The sequence below is a fragment of the Physeter macrocephalus genome, chromosome 4, assembly GCF_002837175.3.
Source record: "Physeter macrocephalus isolate SW-GA chromosome 4, ASM283717v5, whole genome shotgun sequence".
In the NCBI taxonomy this organism is placed as follows: Eukaryota; Metazoa; Chordata; class Mammalia; order Artiodactyla; family Physeteridae; genus Physeter; species Physeter macrocephalus.
The window spans coordinates 117,940,746-117,963,847 of NC_041217.1; the positions used below are offsets into that span (position 1 = coordinate 117,940,746).

The 23,102-nt window shown below is 39.8% G+C and overlaps 1 protein-coding gene across 2 annotated transcripts in view; it reads right to left on the bottom strand.

Moving 5' to 3' along the window:
* Window positions 1-23,102, bottom strand: part of ST6GALNAC3 (ST6 N-acetylgalactosaminide alpha-2,6-sialyltransferase 3) — a 580,256-nt gene that overhangs the window by 310,751 nt on the left and 246,403 nt on the right. The window contains exons 2-3 of one of the 2 annotated variants that reach the window (XM_024119567.2): window positions 15,738-15,932; window positions 15,482-15,586 (exon numbers count right to left, since the gene is read on the bottom strand). In XM_024119567.2, the coding sequence (XP_023975335.2) occupies window positions 15,482-15,586; window positions 15,738-15,932 (300 nt within the window). The remainder of the gene's footprint in view (window positions 1-15,481; window positions 15,587-15,737; window positions 15,933-23,102) is intronic. The other variant, XM_028489248.1, reaches the window with a different exon arrangement.

Genomic DNA, 23,102 nt, shown 5'->3' on the forward strand with positions numbered 1-23,102 from the left:
TACAGGGTTAAAAGGCTCAGTGCAGCCAGGGATGAAATACAGTTATCAACCATACTGCTTTTGAAACAGGGCTTAAGTAACTCATAAAACAGCAGTTTCTTTTGAAAAATGTAAGGAGAGAAATATGAGGTCAATTCATCAGCAAGATAGCAAGATAGCAAGAATGGTGGTGTTCTGGTTGTTGTGCCTTCCAGTACAATACAGTAAAAAGTCAGGAGGAGGGCTTTGCTTTTGTCCTCAGTCTAGATGTGAACTGTGACACGATAATCGACTGAGATCACCTTATACTAGTAAGTAAACATCGCAACTCTTATACTCATCATCTACAACTCTTATACATCATCATCAACAAAAGCAATCAAGATTAAGTCATATATGGAAGATCTAAGCCATTGAACCCTGAGCAAAGGAAGTAGGGTCAGTATAAAGAATAATGTTTCAGCACATTGGATGCTCTGGAGTCTGGATTTCAAGACTCAGCCTTGCCATTTTGAGCAAGTGTGATTTGGAGCAAGTTGTATAACCTGTCCTTGTCTCTGTTTCCTTATCTACAATATAGGAGAATAATTTTACATAACTCAGAGACTATTTGTGAAAAATTTTCAAATTCAATGCTTCATTAAAAGACTTACATACACACTGTTATGGTTAATTTCATATGTCAACTTGCCTGGACCATGATGCCCAGGTATTGGGTCAAACATCATCCTGGATATTTCTGTGAAGTTTTTTTGGATGCAAGGACCATTTAAATTGGACTTTGAGTAAAGCAGGTTACACTCAGTAATGTGGGTGGGCTTTATCCAATCAGCTGAAGTCCTAACTGAACAAAGACTGACCTCTCCCAAGTGAAAAGGAATTCTGTCAGCAGACTGCCTTTGGACTCAAACTGCAACTCTTCCTTGAGTCTCAAGCACAGCGGACTGCCCCATCTCACCAGGCCTCCACAACTGCATGAGCCAATTCCTTAAAAGAAATCTCTCTAAATATATACACACATCCTGTTGGTTCTGTTTCTCTGGAGAATCCTAATACATACATCATGAAACAGATGAAATTAATTGGCATAGATGGTTCAAAACAAGAAAGTACCATCTTGATAAGTTTCAAGAGAAAAATCATAGTCATTTCAATATAGGCCCCAAAGTCATTTGATAAAATTCAACACATATAGATACAATTTTAGAAAAATAATTTTAAAACCAATTGAGTTATTCCTTAATATGGTAAAGAAAACCCAGTCAGGTCAACTTTTTGCTGAGTGATCAAGCATTAGAAGCACTCTTTTAAAATTTGCAACTGTTTGATAAGCTCTGGTCAGTGCAATAAACACTGAAAAGAAACGAGAAAAAGATAATTTTAAAACATTGAGATTGCACACCAGAGCAATCCAAAGGAAACTTCTAAACCTTAACTAGAACTCTTTAGTATAGCAAAAAATGCAAGACAAATATGTGAAATTAATAGCATTTCTGCATACCAAAATTAAACAGCTATAAATATGATTTTAGCTTGTACTAAAGATAAGAAAAAGAAAACAGCTCAGCAAACATTTATTGAACTCCTATTAGATGCCACAAGAACTTTGTTTAAAATGTATATACATGCTCTTTTTCAGCAAATTACTTAAAAATTACTTGTATAGATAAGACATTCTTAATAGAAAGAGCAACTGTTATTAAAACGTTTGTTTTTATTAAGTTAACATATAATACAATTCCAATCAATATTTCACTAGTGTGGGTAGATGAAGTTATTTGAAGCAAATATGCATTCTCTCTACACTCACCTCCATAGGAGGAGTACACTCCACTCCAATGTTGGACTCAGCCATGTAACTTGCCTTGGCCTCATGGTGGGTGAAGTGTACTTTCTTGCATCTTCATATTAGGCTTGGCTCTGTGACTTGCTTTTGGTCAATGAGATGTCAGCAGATGTGAAGCCAGCAGAAGCTTGCAATGTGCTTCCAAAGTTGGGCTTAGTCTCTTGTGCTTTTGCCTTCCCCGTGAGAAGAATATACTCCAGTTGGCCCAGAGGTCATCAGTGAAGAGTGACACAGCAAGCAGACCTGGGCCCAACTTGCATATTTGAAGCTAAGCCCAGCAGAGCCCACTGGATGGGCGGTATCCCCGCTGACCCACAGAAGAGTGAGCAAGAATAAATTATTATTGTTTAAGCCACTGAGTTTTGGGGTGATTTGTTACACAGCACTGTTACGCACATAGTTGTCTGATACAACCGAGACTTTCCATTTTGTTCAACAAAATGATGTAGAGGTGAATTAATATTCTGGAAAAAAAGGCGAGCAAAGAGGAAGCAAGTCTAATCCCACAAGGAACAATAATTTTAAAAATAGTATTTACCAAAAACAAATGTTGATCAATGAACCAAAATAATGAGCACAAAAAATAGAGCTAATAAAAAAATATATACACACATACATACATATATATACATATATACATTCACACACACACAATGGACTATTACTCAGCCATAAAAAAAGAATGCAAGAATGCTATTTGCAGCAACATGCATGGACCTAGAGAATATCATACTAAGTGAAGAAAGTCAGACAAGGAAAGACAAATATTATATGATATCACTTATATGTGGAATCTAAAAAGTAATACAAATGAATCTATATGCAAAACAGAAACAGACTCACAGACATAGAAAACAAACTTATGGTTACCAAAGGGGAAGAGGGGGAGTAATTAGGAGTATGGGACTAACAGATACAAACTACTACACATAAAATAGATAAGTAACAAGGATTTATTGCATAACACAGGGAACAATATTCAATACCCTGTAATAATCTAGAGTGGAAAATAATCTGAAGAAATACATATATAACTGAATCACTTTGCTATAAACCTGAAACTAACACAATATTGTAAATCAACTATATTTCAATTTAAAAAATAGAAAAAAATTGTGGGCAGCAGATACTTTTCAGAAAAGTGTTTAGAATTGTATGATCCTTTTTTTCTTTTCTTCTTTCTTTTCTTTTTATTGTATCTATATGAGAAGATGAATGTTAACTGAACCTACTGTGGTAATCATTTCACAGTGTATGAAAATCGAACCATATGAAATGGGCTTCCCAAAACAAAGGGAAAGAGAGGATTGTAGGATAGTGTAATGATAAATGGTTAGCAATGTAAAAAATATCCATAAACTTTTATATACACCACAATTACAACTTCACAAATATGTGCATATAGAGAAAGAATATATAGAAAATGATTGCTAACAGGATATTTAAATAAAAGTACTTCTGTCTCAAGGGCTTTGGGAGAAATAACACAGACCAGAAAAATATAAAATTTGTGCACAGTATTTCCACGTACTAAAACTATAGGCAAAATAACCTATACAGGACATTTTGAAATTATCAAAATGCTTCAGTGAGCATTTGCCTATCTCTGGCATATATAAGAAATGTGGAAGAGGCATTTTTTGAGGAGAAAAGTAGTCCCTCTCTTTATCCTCAAGTTTTATAAGCCTTTCCAGAGCAGAGATGTGATTACATAAATGGTAGCTATTATTACAAGAGACAGTATGTGTGGTGGTCAAGAGCAGGAACTCTGGAGCCAGGGTATAAGTCTCAGCAACTCCACCTTAACCTTTCTATGCCCCTGTTTCCTCATCTGAAAAATGGGATGATAATAATACCTACTTATTAGGGTTATTATGAGGCTTAAATAAATTAGTATATGTAAAGCATTTAGAACAATGTCTGACACATAGTAAGCACTACATGTGTTGGCTTATTATCACCATCATCATCACTATTATTACTGTTATTATTACCATCTTCTGGGAACATGCTGAAAACATCGTCCTGTGAGCATTGGGAAAGATAACTGAATGATAGCTAAGTGTCCTCAATCCAACAAATATTATTAAACTTTATTAGAAAGAGTTATTGACAAAATACCATATGGAACCACCAAAAAGTTGTTTAGTCTGTACCTTTTCTTCCCAGAAATTCCACAAATAATTTACATTGCCAAAAAAGTGGTTTGCTGTACAATAAAAGAAACTGCTGAAGTGTGTAAGTACAGCTAAGAGGAATTTAAAAGCTCACACTGACTTCCACATGTATTCTTGGGGGACTCTTTGAAGGACTTGTATTTCATAAGCCTTTTGAGGAGAAGGCAGGAATTATTTCTATACTACTTATTTTTTTTCCCGAAAGTATGTTGTATTCAGTATAGAAAATTAAAACAATGATGTATTCACAATGCATTTGTCTTATACATCCCTTCCCTATGGAGCTGGACGAGTATAGATTTCAAACTATTTTCAACCACTCATTCTGTGTCTTCCTCCATCTCAGTTAATGGCAATTCCAACCTTCCAAATAGATACACAGGTCAAAAACCCAAATCCATTTTTTACAATAAATTTTTTATTTTAGAACAGTTTTAGATTTACAGGAAATAAGAGGGCAATACAGAGTTCCCGTATACCCCACATCCAATTATCCCTATTATCAAAATCGTATTTTGGTAGGATACACTTGTTATAATGAATGAAACAATACTGGTAAATTACTATTAACTAAAGTCCATACTTGATTGAGATTTCCTTAGTTTTGACCTAACGCCCTTTTTCTGTTCCAAGATCCCATCCAGGATACCACATTACAGTTAGTAGACATATCTTCTTAGGATCCTCTTGGCTCTGGCAGTTTCTCAGACTTTCCTTGTTTTTTCTCTGGTGTTTTTCTCATTAGTCAGGGGTTATGGGTTTGGGGGAAGAAGACTACAGAGGCAAACTGCCATTTTCATCACATCTTCCTAAGGGAACATACTACCAACATGATTTATCGCTATTGACGTTGACCTTGACCACCTGGCTAAGGTAGAGTCTATCAAGTTTCTCCACTGTAAAATTACTTTTTTTTCCCATTTCCATGTTGTACTCTTTGGAAGGAAGTCACTATAAGCAACCCACAAAGGAGTAAAAGAATACTCACTTCTAAAAGTACTCCAAACAATATACCTATCTAGACATTTTAAATTCTATTTTTTTGATGACAGAAACAGCTGTTTCATAGATAGATCTGTGTTTCACAGATAGATATTGTTTAAAAAATAAAGTATTTAATTCTAGTAATTTGTTCTAGTAATAAGTGCAATATGTGCTCATTGTATAAAAACTGGAAAACATGTTTAAGCAAAAGGTCACCTAAAATGTACCACCCAGACATAGACCACTACAGTTAATATTCCGAGGTATCGTCTCCAAAACTTCTTTCTATGTCTACATATAAAGAGTTAAAATAATCCTCTGCATATACTCCTCTAGCTCGTTTATTACCATTTAACATTAAGAAAAATTGTTCTGTAGTTTTAGACAGAGTGTTCTTGTCTTTACAACTCCCGAGCCTAGCAAAGTGCCCAGCATGTAGTGGCTTCAGCAAGTGTGATCCAATGAGCTTTCTGACTTGAACGGATGAAGCCTCCATGAAACCATTTAATGTAATTTGCTGACCAAGGCATTCTCAGTCTCTTCCTTTGCCCCACAAGATAACCAAAGTCACAGGCATAGCATCACCAATTTGGGGCCTTGGAAAATGAGTTAGATTAGTTAAATAGTATGTTGTCTGTAAGGACTAAAAGATAATGGTGTGTGAGGTGTTTAAACACACAGGCCTATGATCCCTTATCCCAAATCCTTTTGACTAGGTATATTTTGGAATTCAGAATTTTCAGTTGAGGAGGACGATAGAGCAAATGTTCAGTACATTATGAAACACCACAATTGGGCATAGGGAAACACATCGTAGTCAAAGTCATATTTTTTTATAGCAAAGCATGTGAATAATCACAATAAATAGACCATTTCCTTGTGTTTTATAATTTCTAACAGTGCATTCTAAGAATCCCTTGTGTCTGGATTATGGGAACACCCTCTAGAGGAGTCCCAATTCCTTTAGCCCCAGTTTATTACCAGCTAGGGACCAAATTTTTGGTTGATTTCTCAGCTTGCAGAGTTCCTAGAAAGTGCAAGCAGTAAAATTCAAATTGTAAAACCACTAGGGTACAGGTCTGGCATTTTGAAGTTCCAGGGACAATTTTTTGTTATCTAAAGACCAAAGATATAAATAAGCTTCCTTATCTGTTTTCTGTGCCAGTTTTCATGGTTTCTTTCCTAGCCCAACCTTTCACTTGGGGAAAGCTTGTAAAAGCCCAGCTTTAGGATGGGGGAGGGGGGTTTCTCACTCTCTGCCTTTGCTGGACCCAGGCCTTGCCCTCTAAACCTGTAGGGTGGATATTACCCATCCCCTCAGTCACTGATACTGATAAACTCCCAGGAAACCACACCATCAGTCTTCAGGCTTATACCTCTCTTTCCATTCCTTCTCAGTTTCTGGTGCTTGACGATTTCCCTCCTTTCTAGCAAAGCCAGCTGGGCATTAAATAATATATCCTATTTTATCCAGCATGTCCTGGTGTTACAGCAGAATTGTCAGGTTATCTCAGGCCACCGTATTGCCAGACCAGAGCTCTTAATTTCATTTTCCTTTTAAATAATCTGTTTATTAAATACTTTAAAATATTCTATTAGCCAGATTACTCAGTTAACTAGATATACCGCTTCCAAAGCCTTACGGAGTAATATTTAATATAGAAGGTATATAGTTACTCTTGAAATAAAAAAATCTTTAATGAATATTTTTCTTTTGTAAGTAAGCCTTTGTAAGCCTACTCTGGAAAATGAGAAATCACAATTTGATGCCATCTACTTAGTGACAAATTATCTTCCAGATATTGAATACAATTGTTTAGTTAAAATTACTTGAATGTTCACTATTCTTAACAGCAACAGAATAAATCTGTTATGCTGAAATGTCAATGCCCTCTAGGTGGTATTGTTCCAGGATACTTGTAATCGAACCAAACCTATCTCTTTCTCTTCCTTAGTGAACCCCAATCTTTATTTTTCTTTAAACTGGAGTTCATTGCTGAGCCTTAGCACATTGTCTGGAACTGAACAAGGACTTATTCAATATTTGGTGGCTGAACGGCTACTTGATGAATGGTTTTGTGCTAGTCACTCCGTCAGGCTATTAGCTGGAACTTGAGAAAAGATGAACAAAAACTCTTACCATTGGGGCCACAGCTCTATTATCTTTTTCAACTTTCAAGTCAGGGTGGTCTTTGTGGGTACTCTGTTTTGTTTTTCTTTGCTTGTCACAAATGAGGCAATTTGATATTTGAATTTCTAACAGGCCCCTTTCAAGAGTGTTAACATGACAACTGGCAAATGAGCATTTTTCTATCTAAGGTTGGATAATGAATAAAATTCCCTTATATCTTCCTGGGGAACCAATTACTACTTTGAAAACCATGATAATACCAGATCTTTCATCAATAACAGATGTGATTTGTAAAGTAAAAATCAATCTGTTTTGACTGATGATGCCTCATAGCAATAAGGAAGATTTCATCTGAATAATCATCATAAAACTATATGATTAATCTGTTGAGTAAGACTAGAAATTCAGTAAGTAATGAGTCTTATCGGGTCATTTTCTGGCTTTATAACCTTGGAAAATTGTGACCTTCACATTCCTACCTCAAAAGGACAAGCTAATTTCCTAAACATATGTCCCTGAGCAGGTAGATATACAGAGTGCATCTCTGCAGACACCTGAGCCAACTGATGGACTGAAGATATGTCTTCTCATACTCAGCCTCCCAGCAGGTTTGAAGCATGGATTTGGAAAGATAGCTCCTCACATCCTCCAGGCAGCACCTTGTTTAAAGGTGAGTTTCAGAATGTTTGGTTGCTGTTGCTGTCAAATAACTATAATATGTAATGTATGTATATATATATATAAGCTAGGACTCTTGTGGTTGCAGATGACCAAAACATAATCGAAACCTGCAGACATGAAAGAGAGCAATTTACTGGCTTCTACACTCAAACCACAGAGGTGGGTAGGCTGACTTCAAGAACGGCTGGTCTCAGCACTAGAGTACTGTCCAGGCCCTTGCTTGAGCTCTGCAACTGGTTTCTGCTTCTCTCAACGTCTTGGTCTCATTCTCTCCAGGGAACACAGCCACTGACACCCAGAGAATCATATCACCACAGCTCTACCACTAAAAAGAAAAGAGGGCCTTTCTCACAGCATTACACAGAAAAACAATAAACTCTGGGAAGGGTTCAGAATGGCTCATCTCGGGCCATGTGTCCACCCCTTGACCCGTCACGAGATTGGTCAATCACTGGCCTGAATTTCCTGTTCACCCCTGTAGTCAGAAGGGAAGGGATTGCTTCTGTAATAAAGGGACAGTGGCGAGCAATAAAAGGCACTATATATACTTAACCAGATAATTATATTTATGAACCATTTTATGATACAATATAGTGTATATGTATATAGTCTCTGTATGTTTGTATCTAAGAAAGTGTAAATTGTCCTGTGAGCATGCGTGCATGTATATATTGCATGCATGTATGTGCGTACGGATCTATTTTCTGTATATTTTACATAGTGGTTCATGAATATGGATGGATACATACATTGTACATATGCATTACTGTTTTGCAAGTAAGAGTGTAGTTTTTCCTTTTCCAAGGATCCCATTCACATCCCCAGATCATAATTACCTAGTGAATGCATCCTCTATCTTCTATCCCCTAGAGTAAGTTGCATTCCAGGCAGATTGTCCTTCTTATTGCCCCCACAGGTGTCTGATTTCTTTCTCTGGAAAGTCAGAGGATCACGCAGGCCTATGGCGGTACCTCAGGGGCCCCTTGAACATGGAGTGCCACGTCCATGTCAGGGGTACACAAAATGAAGCATTATTAGAAGTGACCTCATATACAGTTTTCGTGGCATCAGGATCAAGGTAAGAGCACTCCAAGACCGGGTAACCAAACAATATGGGGAACTGGAAGATGAAAACTAAGGGTAATGGAACCAGAGAGAGGTGAAAAATGAATCAACAGAGTGTGAGGCAGTGGTGATTCCTAGTGCAGACATTAGTTTACTATGGCTAAGTGTAGTGCTCTTGGCCTACTGGGAGTGGTAGAAGCCGAAGGAAAATGGACAGTGCAAAACTTTGGCTCTTCTCTTCAACTCTATTTCCCCTTCTCTCTCTGTCCCATCAAATCCTTACACTATGCACATGGCTCACCTCTCCCACAAAAGCTTTCTGGAATTATAACCCACAGCAGTGTCCGTCCCTCTCATTTGGCAGTGGAGCTTAGACTGCCTTGAGATCTGGCCACTGTTTGGGAGCTGCTCTTTCACAACCAGACTGAGAAACGTAATCTTGTCTCCACTCAATAAGTACACTCCCTCATGCTTAGGAAAAAGATAAATTATCTTCAAAATGACGAAACCAATATGCCCATGCCAAGGAAGTAATCTTTGCTATATGTTAATTTAGTTGTTTCCTTTCCTATAACAAGCCAATAGTTGAAAGTTATTTTGCTTTACGATTACAAAAATGGAATGTTCAGATTTTAGTTAACAATTAAATTGATCAGTTTGAAATTTTTGGAACATATATTTGCATATAATTGCTCTCAATATACTTATGTAAAATCCAAAGCCTATATTCCCAAATATAGAAAACCTATTCATGTCAGCTTTAGTTACATGTGTACATTTATTTGAATGTGTGGAGTGTGTGCTTTTACTGCCAAGAAAGTAAGCTCTGTTTCTTAATTGTCACTATAACTACATTCGGGAAATACTATTGCAACATCAATAAGTTATGCACGTCTTTAATTAGGCTAGTGCGGCCTGTCTGTCACAGCAACTGATCCTAAGTATTCTTATTTAGTCTACTTGAAGCTTTAAAATGTTCTCTTTTTATAAGAGACATATTTCGGCCTCATTAAATTGTTAAGCAAACCAATATAAGCCCTACAACTTCACTGCTATGTTCTAGAAATCCTGTGCTTCTTCACTTAGCACATCTTTAGCACCATCTGAAAGAGCACTCTGCCCCAAATACCTGAAATCCTCTGCAGCTCTAATGTGTTAGGGCTCTCTTATCAGATCTGAGGGAGACATCTGTCACCCCCCTGATCACCAGGAAGATCTGGCTGTGGCATCCTATTGATCTCCAGAGCTTGATTCTCTTATCTAGTAGTTAATGCAAACAAGTTGCAGGTTGCTTGCTCTGAGCAATGTCTCACACCAGGTCACCACAAAAGAGATAACAATGACTGATTCCATGGTTTGGAAATTAGAGATAGAATCTAGCCTAAAGTTCATTTCCTTCTCTTTCCTCAAAATCTGACATGATCTCAACAGGGCGAAACAATCATTACCTGGAACCAAGCCCTGCGGTACTTTGGTCTTTTATACATTTTTTCTGCCGCAATTAATTTAAAATGAATCGTTAAAACTTGCATTAAGGAGAAAGCAGAGTTCCCAGGATACTACTGCCAAGCACAGATTTTTTTTTTTTTTGAAACACATATAGTTGTTATATGCTTTTTACCATGTCCAAGGTCAAAGGATAATATAGTAACTGCCATAAAGCTATAGGTGGAGTCTCTCAAATTCAGTCCTGTTAAAATGGAAGGTTGCATTATTAATCAGTAGTGACATGAGAGGGCAAGTATGAACAGCTAGCAGGTCAGGGATTAAAGCGGGGGTGGGACACAGGGGAAGTATAGGACCTTTTGCAAAATCTAAATCCTTCCCCGTCCCAGCTTCAGCATGGCACTACCTCCTGGTGGTGGTCAGCTCAAACGTAAGTACTGATGAGGAATTCTGGGTTCTGTGGCCAGCAGGGACTTTCAGCATTTCAGCACTCACCGAGTTAGTTGGCACTCATTTTGTTTCCCTGCTTCTCAAGACTTCTTTCTCCTCCCCCAAATATAAGAACTTTAGCCTATACTGGTTAGGAAAGGGAAGGGGGACAGAGCAAAAAATGGGAGCCAATCACCAACTGCATTATATTTAGACATTATTGTGGTGGGATGGGTATTTTAATTCTTTCAATTTAACTCTTCTAGATTAGTCCTCATAGTTTTCACTGCATATTCCTTTTTATGGATCTGGACCAGAAAAAAAATACTCCAACCATATGAAATATAACTAAGTAAATCTATTTATCTCTCCTGTGTTCTTTGTACATTTACTTCTTGTACTTCCTTTGGGAGAAGATCATTCAAAAACTAGGTGAATTGATAAAATGAAGCCGAGCTTGAACTGGGTATAATTTACTATATGGGAGGCCTTCACGACAGCCTGTCACAGATTCATGCTTATACTTCCGCTTGTGCAAAGCCAAAGGGACTGGAACTCATCTCATTTTTGGTTTTTTATTTTATTTTTTATTTTTTATTTTTCACTTACTATTTCTTTATTTTTTTAACATCTTTATTGGAGTATAATTGCTTTACAATAGTGTGTTTTTAAAGACAACAAGAGAATCAAATTTTGCTCCCAAGCAACTCAGCTCTCCAGTGTCCACGAAATCTTCAACCTAATCCTGCCACTCCCACGCCCCATCTTTTTTTAGACAGTAGTGGAGAGACATTCTTTCTTGTAAACATTTCTGCTCATAAAATTTTTGTCTAGTGGCAGCAATGTCTGATCCAGCTAAAGCACTGGGCCATAAAACCATCATCAACAATGATCATGTTTGCAGATGCTCTAAGTCTGGAAATCATTGCTGGCACGTCTATGTGTTTAAAAAAATTCTTGGACTTCTGGTGGTTTCTAGAAAGCATGTGCTTTCTTCTGAGAAATTTCTGAAAAAACCTCAAGGACCAAGATTTTCAAATAAATAGATCATCTTGGTTACCACTTGACTCAGCTCAGCCATAGCTATTGACCCTTCTCCGGATTAGAATAGAGTGAATAGGCACACAGGAGTGTGCAGTTATCTTTGAAGCAAAATTTGAGGGCCACTATTATAGCTATTTGCCCCAGAACATCAAATCCACCACTTATCATTTTTGCTTTATTACTTTGGCTCTTGAAGATTTTTCGTTCTGAGTCTAAATAGTCTAATTATCTAAATAGTCTAATAGTGCAATTATCTCTGGCAAGGCCTGTGCTTGAAGCCATTATTTGGTGAGGACTAATGCACAGAGCATTTGGGCTAAGAGTAGAGCACACAAATGGGGGTGGGAAGGGTAGAATTTTGAGAAGAAAAGATGAAATCAACAAGGGTCACCAAAATTTGTTTTCCTCCCAATTTAGCCTACAACTATCTGAGTTTGGAGGAAAATCTGTCATTCTTTTGGAGTGTTATACATTGTTTTTCAACTTCCATGCAAAATTTTCTGCTTATTACCTGTACTAATGTTACAGCATGGGGCCTCCCCTTCTATCATGCATAGACTAGAGGAACAAGTTAGCTGTATATCTGCTAGTTTTTACATAAAATGAAATTGCCTATTTCAAATATTTTTAGTTTATTTTAGATAGGTTACTATCCCATTGCTTTTTTTAGTTAAATATCTCTTGCTGTTAAAGTAGATGAAAACGCTTTGTGTGATTCCAGTCGATAAATATCCTACATGGGCTCAGAATGTATTTTTAATTTTTTATTATAAAATAGACATAGAGAAAAGTGCATACAACATGAACGCATGTTTAATAAATATTCAGAATGTGAACCCCCATGTAACTTCCAGCTGGATCAAGAGATAGGATGTTGCTGATATCTCAGAAACTTGCACTAATCACAAACCACACATTTCTCTCAGAGGTAACTGCTCTTCTCACTCACGTGATATTTAATTCCCTTGCTCTTTTTTTTTTCCTTTTTAGTTTTACCTCCTATACATTTCCCTAAACGACATCGTTTAGTTTTGTCTCTTCCTGTGATCTATAAATTGAATCACACTGTTTGTATTCTCTCATTTTTTTGCATCTTTTGCTCAAAATTATGTTTGTCTAAGATTCATACATATTATCACATATGGCTGCAATTTCCTCATTTCCAGTGATGTGTGGTATTCCAGTGTACGTAGCACAATTTTAACCACTCTCCTACCGAGAGACACGTGGTTGCTTCCAGGTTCTAGCTGTTATGAATCATGCTGCTACACATGGCATCCACGCCTCCCACTGAATGTGCTCATGCATGTCTCTAGTGAATATACGGATGACTGGAAATGCTGGGACATAGGGTAGGCAGATCTTCAGCTTTAATCGATAATGGGAAGCTGCTTTTTCCAAAGTGCTTGTTCCCCCTGCTAGTATATGAGTTTCTATTGTTCCACATCATCACCAACACTTGGTATTGTTGGCTTCTTGATTTTCTGCCAATCTGATATTTAGTGAACATTTACCTCCTTGTGCTTTTTCCTTCCTTCTCATTGTGGTTTTAATTTGCAAAACTCTGATTTCTAATGAGATTGGAAACCCCTTCATATGTTTACTTCCTGAATCCAGATCCCTTGAAATTTAAAGTCTGGTACTCTAGACTTCGGTATTTTGGTGTTATTCACACTGAGCATTTCATGTCATAACTGGTAAGTACTGGGACAGCAAAAGAAACTCATTCATTGAACATCAATTTGGAACTGGGCACCTCATGCACTTTGTCCTATTTAATCCTCATAATCACTTGCTAGTTGACCTTGTTTTTTTGTTTGTTTGTTTGTTTTTTGCGGTGCGCGGGCCTCTCACTGTTGTGGCCTCTCCCGTTGCGGAGCACAGACTCCGGACGCGCAGGCTCAGCGGCCATGGCTCACGGGCCCAGCCGCTCCGCGGCACGTGGGATCTTCCCGGACCGGGGCAGGAACCCGCGTCCCCTGCATCGGCAGGCGGACTCTCAACCACTGCACCACCAAGGAAAGCCCTGACCTTGTTTTTGTAAGTGTGAGAACTGGCGCTCAAATCATGCCTGTGTGCCTCTGTAGTCTAAAAACTCTTTCCAGTAATCATGTTCCCTCTCAAGAAATTACCTCCACGTGATCAAAATAATGATCAATATCCCGTAGTAAAGTCATTGTATTAAAAACTATACCAAAAGAATTTCAAAGGTGGCTGGTTAATATGTCTAATTAAATAACTGCAGCCCTAGGTCAGTTTTCCCCTTAACACTCCAAAATCCAGTCTATTAACATTTAAACAAATGAAAGGCTCTTTGGTATTTGGTGGGATTTCCCTCATGAAAGTAATTCATGAGACAATTCAGTCACATGTTTCATTTTCTACCCATGACAGGCACTTGTGAAATGATTAACACAATCCAGTAGAGTTATAGAATATTAAATGACAGCCAGAAATAAAGTAGCAAAAGACAAGAGTGAGACAAACTATTCTCTAAGAGATACATTTTTTATATAGGTAATCAATTTATTAGGACACTCAACAAATTCAAGCAGTAGACACTTTAAAAAAATTAATTCAAAGCCAATTAAAGGATAAACATCAAGGCTCCTAAAAATTTATGTTATTAATGGTGCCTTTTCTTTTTTTAACTATAAAGGTCTAATAAAAAGCTTGTAAATCCTGTAGATATAGAAACAATTTTCAAAGAATCAAATTAACCAGAAGCAATGACTCAGGCATGAAATTGCCTACAAAAGGGTCTGGACCAAGCCAGTTTTCAACATCCCTCCCTGATGCTAAGAATAACTCTTGGGATGGGAGTAGCATTCTGTGGGTAACTCTCCTCTCTCGTATCTTTGCAAAAATGACCTTTCAATGGGATCTGATCCAAAACTCTTCCCAGTGATGTAGACACACTAATGACTTGTGCCTTTGTCACCAACAACTTCCAACAGGCTTGGACTTGGCATCGATGAATATTAACGTCACATTCATCCCACTCCATTGAAACAAATGGTGAAAACAATTGTATTAATCACTTCTATACACTGCATACATTTTGTGAGGTCCATTTTATTTCTACTTTGCTCCACGACACAAATCCTTGCTTGTAAAAGTGCTGGCACAGGGCTTCCCTGGTGGCGCAGTGGTTGAGAGTCCGCCTGCCGATGCAGGGGACACGGGTTCGTGCCCCGGTCCGGGAAGATCCCACATGCCGCGGAGCGGCTGGGCCCGTGAGCCATGGCCGCTGCGCCTGCGCGTCCGGAGCCTGCGCTCCGCAACGGGAGAGGCCGCAACAGTGAGAGGCCCGCGTACCGCAAAAAAAAAAAAGTGCTAGCACAGTGTATACTTTCTACGTGTCAATATACCTCCATCCTCTTCTGTACCATCAATTGGCTACAAAGATTTAGAGGTTCAGTGATTATAGGATTTGAATGATTTTAACCTCTTTAAATTTGGAAACTCTTTAAATCCCATTATCTCTGCAGCCACTGAGAATTTTTAAATCAGCTTGGCCTTTTCTAGCTCCAGGTCTAAGGATTACAGAGTTTTAAAGAGTATAAATGCTTCTCTGCAGTTCTACAAAGAGCTGTCCCCAACCAGATGACCTCCACGAAATAAAGCCAGCCAGCTCTCCAGCTGGTAACTGCTGATCAGAGTTTCTAAATGGAAAGATATGTATGTTATGCCACTAACCACCAGGAAAACATGTAATTGCTTCCTCAACTCCACATGAAGCCAGTGAATCAGAAGATTTGATGTAGGAGGGGCAGCAGACTTGAGACGTGTGTCAGTAAATGTCTAAGAAGGAGAAAACAGAAAATGTCAGGGACCCAAAGAAGCTCACTGGGGCAGAGAGTAATGAGTTCACTGATTGCAAGCCACCTTGCTCCTAAAGAAAAGCTGTTACCATGGACACCCTCAAACCCTATGTAACCCTCTGAGGTCTTACCTCTTGCGTCCTCACATTTATGTATCCATAGTGAGTTCGAAGGGGCCGCCTGTATGTGTAGGAGAATGGTATCCACTTTGCACCAGGTTGTCCGAAGCAGTTTAGTAGCAATGGAAAATTCACTTCATTCACAAGGCGCACAGCCAGCAGGAAGAGGAACGCTGCTATGAAGCTCACTGCAATCACAGACTTTCTCTACAAAACAGTCCAAAAAAAAAAGAAGAAGAATGAATGACTTTCAGTCAAAAGCACTCTCTGAGAGGTGCTTCCTCTCCCTTTCTCTTTCAAAGGGATCAAAAGACTCTGTCATTTAGGATATTTCACTTGGAGACAGAAAATAATCATTTGGTGACCAGGTTGCCCTATAGTGTGCTGAGCCTCTGAGAACAAACAGCAGATTTCTTGGATTATCTTTCCATCCCATCCCAATCCCTCCTTACCTATCTTCCTTGGTGACTCCTACGCAGTTTTCAAAACCCAAATCAGACATTCCCAGCTACAGGAAGCCTTTCCTAACTGCTCAATTCCCTCCCCACCATCATCCCCTCAGCCCCAACCTATCTACCCTAATAGAGGTAAGAAGTCCCACCACTCCAATACTTTGAAGGCACTTCTACTGTTGTGCATTTTTCATGGTATAATTCCTTATGTGACTTTTCCTGCATGTAATTTTGAGTTCCTGGAGAACTGGGATGTACTGTGCCATACTGCTCTGCGTATCCTAGGTCCTTAACACAGTACCTTACATACTGTAGGCACCCAACAAACACCTGAGTGAATGAATAAATGGATTTTTCACATTCTTACAGACCCAGTCTCCTTACAAATCAAATTCCGCTTCTTTATCTAGCACCCTCTACAGGAAGGAAACTTTGTGCTATACGATATGCAAAAGATACAAAAAGCTAACAATAAGAGTAGGAAAAAAATCCACATCAAGCAGCATAACAACATCCCCTAAACATGTTGTCATCAAACCAGAGTAGGAACAACTGCATCTGACTGCCATGGGAAAGAAGAGATGTATTTGAGACTGAGCTTGATAAAATTCATGCATTTTAATCAATAGAGATGTGTGAGCAGAGCTTTCTAGGAAGAGGGAACAGAGTAAGGAGGCAAGAAAACATGAAGTTATTCATAGCCACATAGCACTTTGTTTTACTGGGACACAGAGAAGAAGAAAAAGCTGAAAATACAAACGATAACTTTATGGACTGTCTCAGATACCAAGCTGAGAAGTCTCTACTGAATGTGTTAGTTGATCGAAAGCCGAAGGAGATTTTTGTTTGTTTAATTTTTGAAATGTGACTGTTTTAAGTTATAATCAAACGCCAGTGTGTAAGGTGCTTTGGAGCAGGGAGAAACCAAAGATAGGCAGCAACTAGTTAGGAGAGCATTCCAATTGGCTAGGACGGAGGTAATGAGGGATGGAAATGAGAGCAGTGGCAGGGTGTGTAAAAAGGTGAGAAAAGACATGAGAAACTCAATTTAGGTGGAAGACAGAGAACTTGGCTACAGAAAATAATCTGATTGGATAGAAGTGGCAGATGGAAAATTCAGAGATGCCTGAGATTTTGAGTCCAGGTAACTCCAATAATACTGATCATATCAGGAGAAACCAGGGTGGTTAGGGCAGAACTGATTTAAGAGAGTAAGAAGATGAAGACCTTGGCTTTCTAAGTCCTACTTTTCAAGGACTGATGCGTCATCGGGACGGAGCCATCAAGGGGTCAGGCAGAAAGTCAAGTCTAGAGCAAGAAGAAAGAGCAGAGCTGAAGGCAGATGTCAGGAACAACTCTGCCTTGTCTCCAGGGTGAAGTTGTAACCGAAAGCGGGGGTCCGGCTGCTTGCTGCTCAAAAGCCAGTACTAAAGAGGCAAGGTTGATGGAAAGGAAAGTTTGCTTTATTTTGGATGCCAGCACCGCGGGGGAGGGTGGACGCCTGCCCAAAGGCTGAGTGCCCCCCACGCTGACAACCAGTGGTCAAGAGCTTTTAAAGATGGGGAGGGTCTATCAGCTCTGACAGTCATCTTGGAATTAGTCATGTGGCGGTCTGATCAGCATCATCTTGATTGTGTTAGGGACAGTTAGTCTGGAGTTCCAGGGTCGGTTGGTTTCTATTTCTTTGAAGCCAATTCTCATAATTGTGGCAGCTTATGTCATGGCTACAGTCTTGTCATCACATAGTTAACTTCTTCCACCTGGTGGGGATTTCAGTATCTACAAGACAGCTCACAGGATACGGCTCAGAATGTTATCTATAGCCCTTGAGGAGGAGCTAAAGGTCCTCAACTAGGCTTACTGACTAAACTATTATTATTTAGTCTTGCTGGACTGTTTTCCTTTGCTTCTGCATTTTCTCACTTCTCTGATTAAACTTATTCTCTGGCTAAAGTTTTTCCACACACAAAAGGCAGGCAGAGGACATGGGGCGGGGGGAGGACCACAGGGTCCCGCTCCGTTTCAAAGACACAGTGAAGTATTCCTTCCTGAAGTTGGGCTTCCTCCCTGATTCTTCTTCAAACTTAAGGGAAACTAAGTAACTTTCTGGGAATGGGTGCTGTTGTGTTTTTAGCTCGCCACTTCCTGGTGGAATCGGCTTCCTTTTACTCTCACAGAATGTCCCAAAGGGGAAAAGAAACCCAAAGGTGGCCCCTGTATCCTCCCCGGTCAGAGTCTCCGTCAGGGCAGCAGAGCAAGGCCACAAAGTCAGACACACCCAAAAGAAGTCTTTGCTCTTGTTCAGTCAGCTCCCGTGATGTGTAAAAGCCCATCCATCCCCCTGTCCAGCCAGCCCAATTTTCCAATCACCTGAAAGTCCCTTGAGTTCTGCCTCCTCAAAACCCCTCAGCTCACCAGTAACTACCACAGCCTTACCTCATTTAACTTTCTAATCATGAAAACCTGTTTTAATTTGCTCCTCTGTGGAATCACTATGTCCACAACATCGCAATGTGTCAAGGTAACAGCTTAAATGAGGTGATGGATCTTACAAGTTGAAAGGGACATAGACCAGAACAGACGGCTAAATAAAAGCAAAAGGGCCAGTCACCCATTAAGTAAACTGGTAAGAACCTTTTTTACGGGTAGATTGTTGCAAAAGAGCAGCTTGCTTTGAAGGAGACCCAGATGGGATTTGTGCCTTTGTCTATTCCAGAGCCCAGCGTGGCTCTCTGCTTCTCTCAGCTGCCGTGTTGCATTGCACGGCTGAGGGTTTGGGGACAAAAGCATGGAGGGCCTTTCTGAATTCACTGATCTCACATAGCAACACATACATAATGCATCCATGAGAGGAAAATAAATCAGCCATTTTGACAGAAACTTCAAAATGGAATTAAATCACACTTGTAAAAGCCCGCTCCCCAAGTAATCCGTGTCTGCCTCCCATGTTCTGTCAAAGGGAACCAAGTAATGAGCAGAGAGCAGACGAGGGGAGCAAACGGGGAGTGGAAGCCAGACACCGACTCCTCTGTGCTGAACCTGGATCACAGTCTGCAGTGGGCAGATGGGCTCTTTTCACAGCTCCGGCTTCCAGCCCCATTTCTGTTGCATTGTCTGAACCCGATTCTTTGCCTTTCTTTATACTTCCATATTCTTGTTTAACATGAATGCATTCCCATAGTGCTGATATAAAACCACCCTGAAATTTCACTAGAAGAGGTCTCATGTCAAGCACATTCTGGACACAAGGACAACGGGACTCAACATGAAGTACATTCTTCTAGTAGTCACTTCTGCCAGATCATGACCTTGAGCTTCAACAACTACAATGAAAACCATGGATGAGGCTACTCACAATCTACAGACACCAGAATGCAGTGAGAATGTGTGTGTGTGTCTCTGTGTAGGGATGTGGGAGTTGGGGAAGTAACAAAATACCAATATCCATGATATACGTGAATATATTCACTCCTTCAAGTTGCAACTGCTCATTGAGTCCACATTCTGTGTAGACTTGGCAAGGTGCTGAAAAACAGAAAACCATAAAAGACAGACAGACCATGCTTCCAAAGAGTCACAATTCAGTGCACCTGGCAAGTAAACAGAAAATTATAATACCACATATCAAATGGGGTGATGGAGGTATGCACAGGGCACTGTGGCAGCAGAGGAAGAGGGGGGAGGGCCGTGCCTGGGACAATTCAAAGAATGCTTGTCTGAGGAGGTGACGTTCAAAGGCAGTCCTGAAGAACAAGAAGGAGTTAGGCAAGTGGAGAGGCGAAGGCCATGCCAGGCGGAGGGAACAGCACAGACAAAGGCACAGGAGTTTTTGAAAGGCCTTAATTTGGTCAGAAACGTGCAAGTCATTTAGTAAGTAGTGGGAGATATGCTGGGAAGTGGACAAGGTTCAAATCATAACAAAAAATAATAAGCCAAATGCATTAAGTCAGATGCATTTATCTGTCCCATCTACCTTACATTAGGATAATGAAAGGATAACTACATCAAAGTGCTGTTTTATAACTCTAAAATATTCTTCACTTTCCAATCAAATGTATCAATCACTTCATTTTATTCCGAACTGTACCTTCTTCCACCTGGTGGGGATTTCAGTATCTACAAGACAGCTCACAGGATACGGCTCAGAATGTTATCTATAGCCCTTGAGGAGGAGCTAAAGGTCCTCAACTAGGCTTACTGACTAAACTATTATTATTTAGTCTTGCTGGACTGTTTTCCTTTGCTTCTGCATTTTCTCACTTCTCTGATTAAACTTATTCTCTGGCTAAAGTTTTTCCACACACAAAAGGCAGGCAGAGGACATGGGGCGGGGGGAGGACCACAGGGTCCCGCTCCGTTTCAAAGACACAGTGAAGTATTCCTTCCTGAAGTTGGGCTTCCTCCCTGATTCTTCTTCAAACTAAGGGAAACTAAGTAACTTTCTGGGAATGGGTGCTGTTGTGTTTTTAGCTCGCCACTTCCTGGTGGAATCGGCTTCCTTTTACTCTCACAGAATGTCCCAAAGGGGAAAAGAAACCCAAAGGTGGCCCCTGTATCCTCCCCGGTCAGAGTCTCCGTCAGGGCAGCAGAGCAAGGCCACAAAGTCAGACACACCCAAAAGAAGTCTTTGCTCTTGTTCAGTCAGCTCCCGTGATGTGTAAAAGCCCATCCATCCCCCTGTCCAGCCAGCCCAATTTTCCAATCACCTGAAAGTCCCTTGAGTTCTGCCTCCTCAAAACCCCTCAGCTCACCAGTAACTACCACAGCCTTACCTCATTTAACTTTCTAATCATGAAAACCTGTTTTAATTTGCTCCTCTGTGGAATCACTATGTCCACAACATCGCAATGTGTCAAGGTAACAGCTTAAATGAGGTGAGTTTGGGGACAAAAGCATGGAGGGCCTTTCTGAATTCACTGATCTCACATAGCAACACATACATAATGCATCCATGAGAGGAAAATAAATCAGCCATTTTGACAGAAACTTCAAAATGGAATTAAATCACACTTGTAAAAGCCCGCTCCCCAAGTAATCCGTGTCTGCCTCCCATGTTCTGTCAAAGGGAACCAAGTAATGAGCAGAGAGCAGACGAGGGGAGCAAACGGGGAGTGGAAGCCAGACACCGACTCCTCTGTGCTGAACCTGGATCACAGTCTGCAGTGGGCAGATGGGCTCTTTTCACAGCTCCGGCTTCCAGCCCCATTTCTGTTGCATTGTCTGAACCCGATTCTTTGCCTTTCTTTATACTTCCATATTCTTGTTTAACATGAATGCATTCCCATAGTGCTGATATAAAACCACCCTGAAATTTCACTAGAAGAGGTCTCATGTCAAGCACATTCTGGACACAAGGACAACGGGACTCAACATGAAGTACATTCTTCTAGTAGTCACTTCTGCCAGATCATGACCTTGAGCTTCAACAACTACAATGAAAACCATGGATGAGGCTACTCACAATCTACAGACACCAGAATGCAGTGAGAATGTGTGTGTGTGTCTCTGTGTAGGGATGTGGGAGTTGGGGAAGTAACAAAATACCAATATCCATGATATACGTGAATATATTCACTCCTTCAAGTTGCAACTGCTCATTGAGTCCACATTCTGTGTAGACTTGGCAAGGTGCTGAAAAACAGAAATAAAACCATAAAAGACAGACAGACCATGCTTCCAAAGAGTCACAATTCAGTGCACCTGGCAAGTAAACAGAAAATTATAATACCACATATCAAATGGGGTGATGGAGGTATGCACAGGGCACTGTGGCAGCAGAGGAAGAGGGGGGAGGGCCGTGCCTGGGACAATTCAAAGAATGCTTGTCTGAGGAGGTGACGTTCAAAGGCAGTCCTGAAGAACAAGAAGGAGTTAGGCAAGTGGAGAGGCGAAGGCCATGCCAGGCGGAGGGAACAGCACAGACAAAGGCACAGGAGTTTTTGAAAGGCCTTAATTTGGTCAGAAACGTGCAAGTCATTTAGTAAGTAGTGGGAGATATGCTGGGAAGTGGACAAGGTTCAAATCATAACAAAAAATAATAAGCCAAATGCATTAAGTCAGATGCATTTATCTGTCCCATCTACCTTACATTAGGATAATGAAAGGATAACTACATCAAAGTGCTGTTTTATAACTCTAAAATATTCTTCACTTTCCAATCAAATGTATCAATCACTTCATTTTATTCCGAACTGCCATTTAACACACCACACCTTGTTTCCAGTTGTTTGAATTAAGTTTATCTCATCAGTTGCTTGTTCTTTTAACTGTTTTGAGTCTATCAACAGTCAGCAAATTAGACTCTACTTGTTTACACATGTGTTCTACGTCTAACGATTTGTTTATGGATGTGATCACTGCTGCCTTTATTGAGGTAATCAGAGCATCCCCTAGATTCAACAACCAACAATTAGGTAAGAGAAAGCAACAGTAAGTACTTGTCAAGTTTATAATGCATAAGATTCAGTTCAACAAACTTTTCGTACTGCAGAAAACAGACATAAATTTAATAAGTCATTGCCCTAAGATCAGACATGTGAACATTAAGTGATATAATGGGTAGAAAAAGCAGAGCACAGTTCCAGGCACATAGTGAAAACTCAAAAATGGAAGTTGTCACTATTATGATATAACCACTAATTGTGAGATCCTTGGTGGACATTAGCCAGTGGTGAGCATTGGCCAGCCCGTGGGAACAACGATAAGAACTGAGAGATATCTTTTTCTTAAATATTCCAAGCAGCTGCAAACACTTGAACTATTCAATACAACTCATCCACACAAGCTCTGAGAGAATGTCGCTGTGCCCAAATAGATCTGATGAATTGCTTTAGGGAAAGCTTTCTCCTTCTTTTGGGCAAGTCTGAAAGGGCCTTTAACAGCTGAGACATTTAGAATTTAATCCCCTCTGTGCTGCAAAAATATG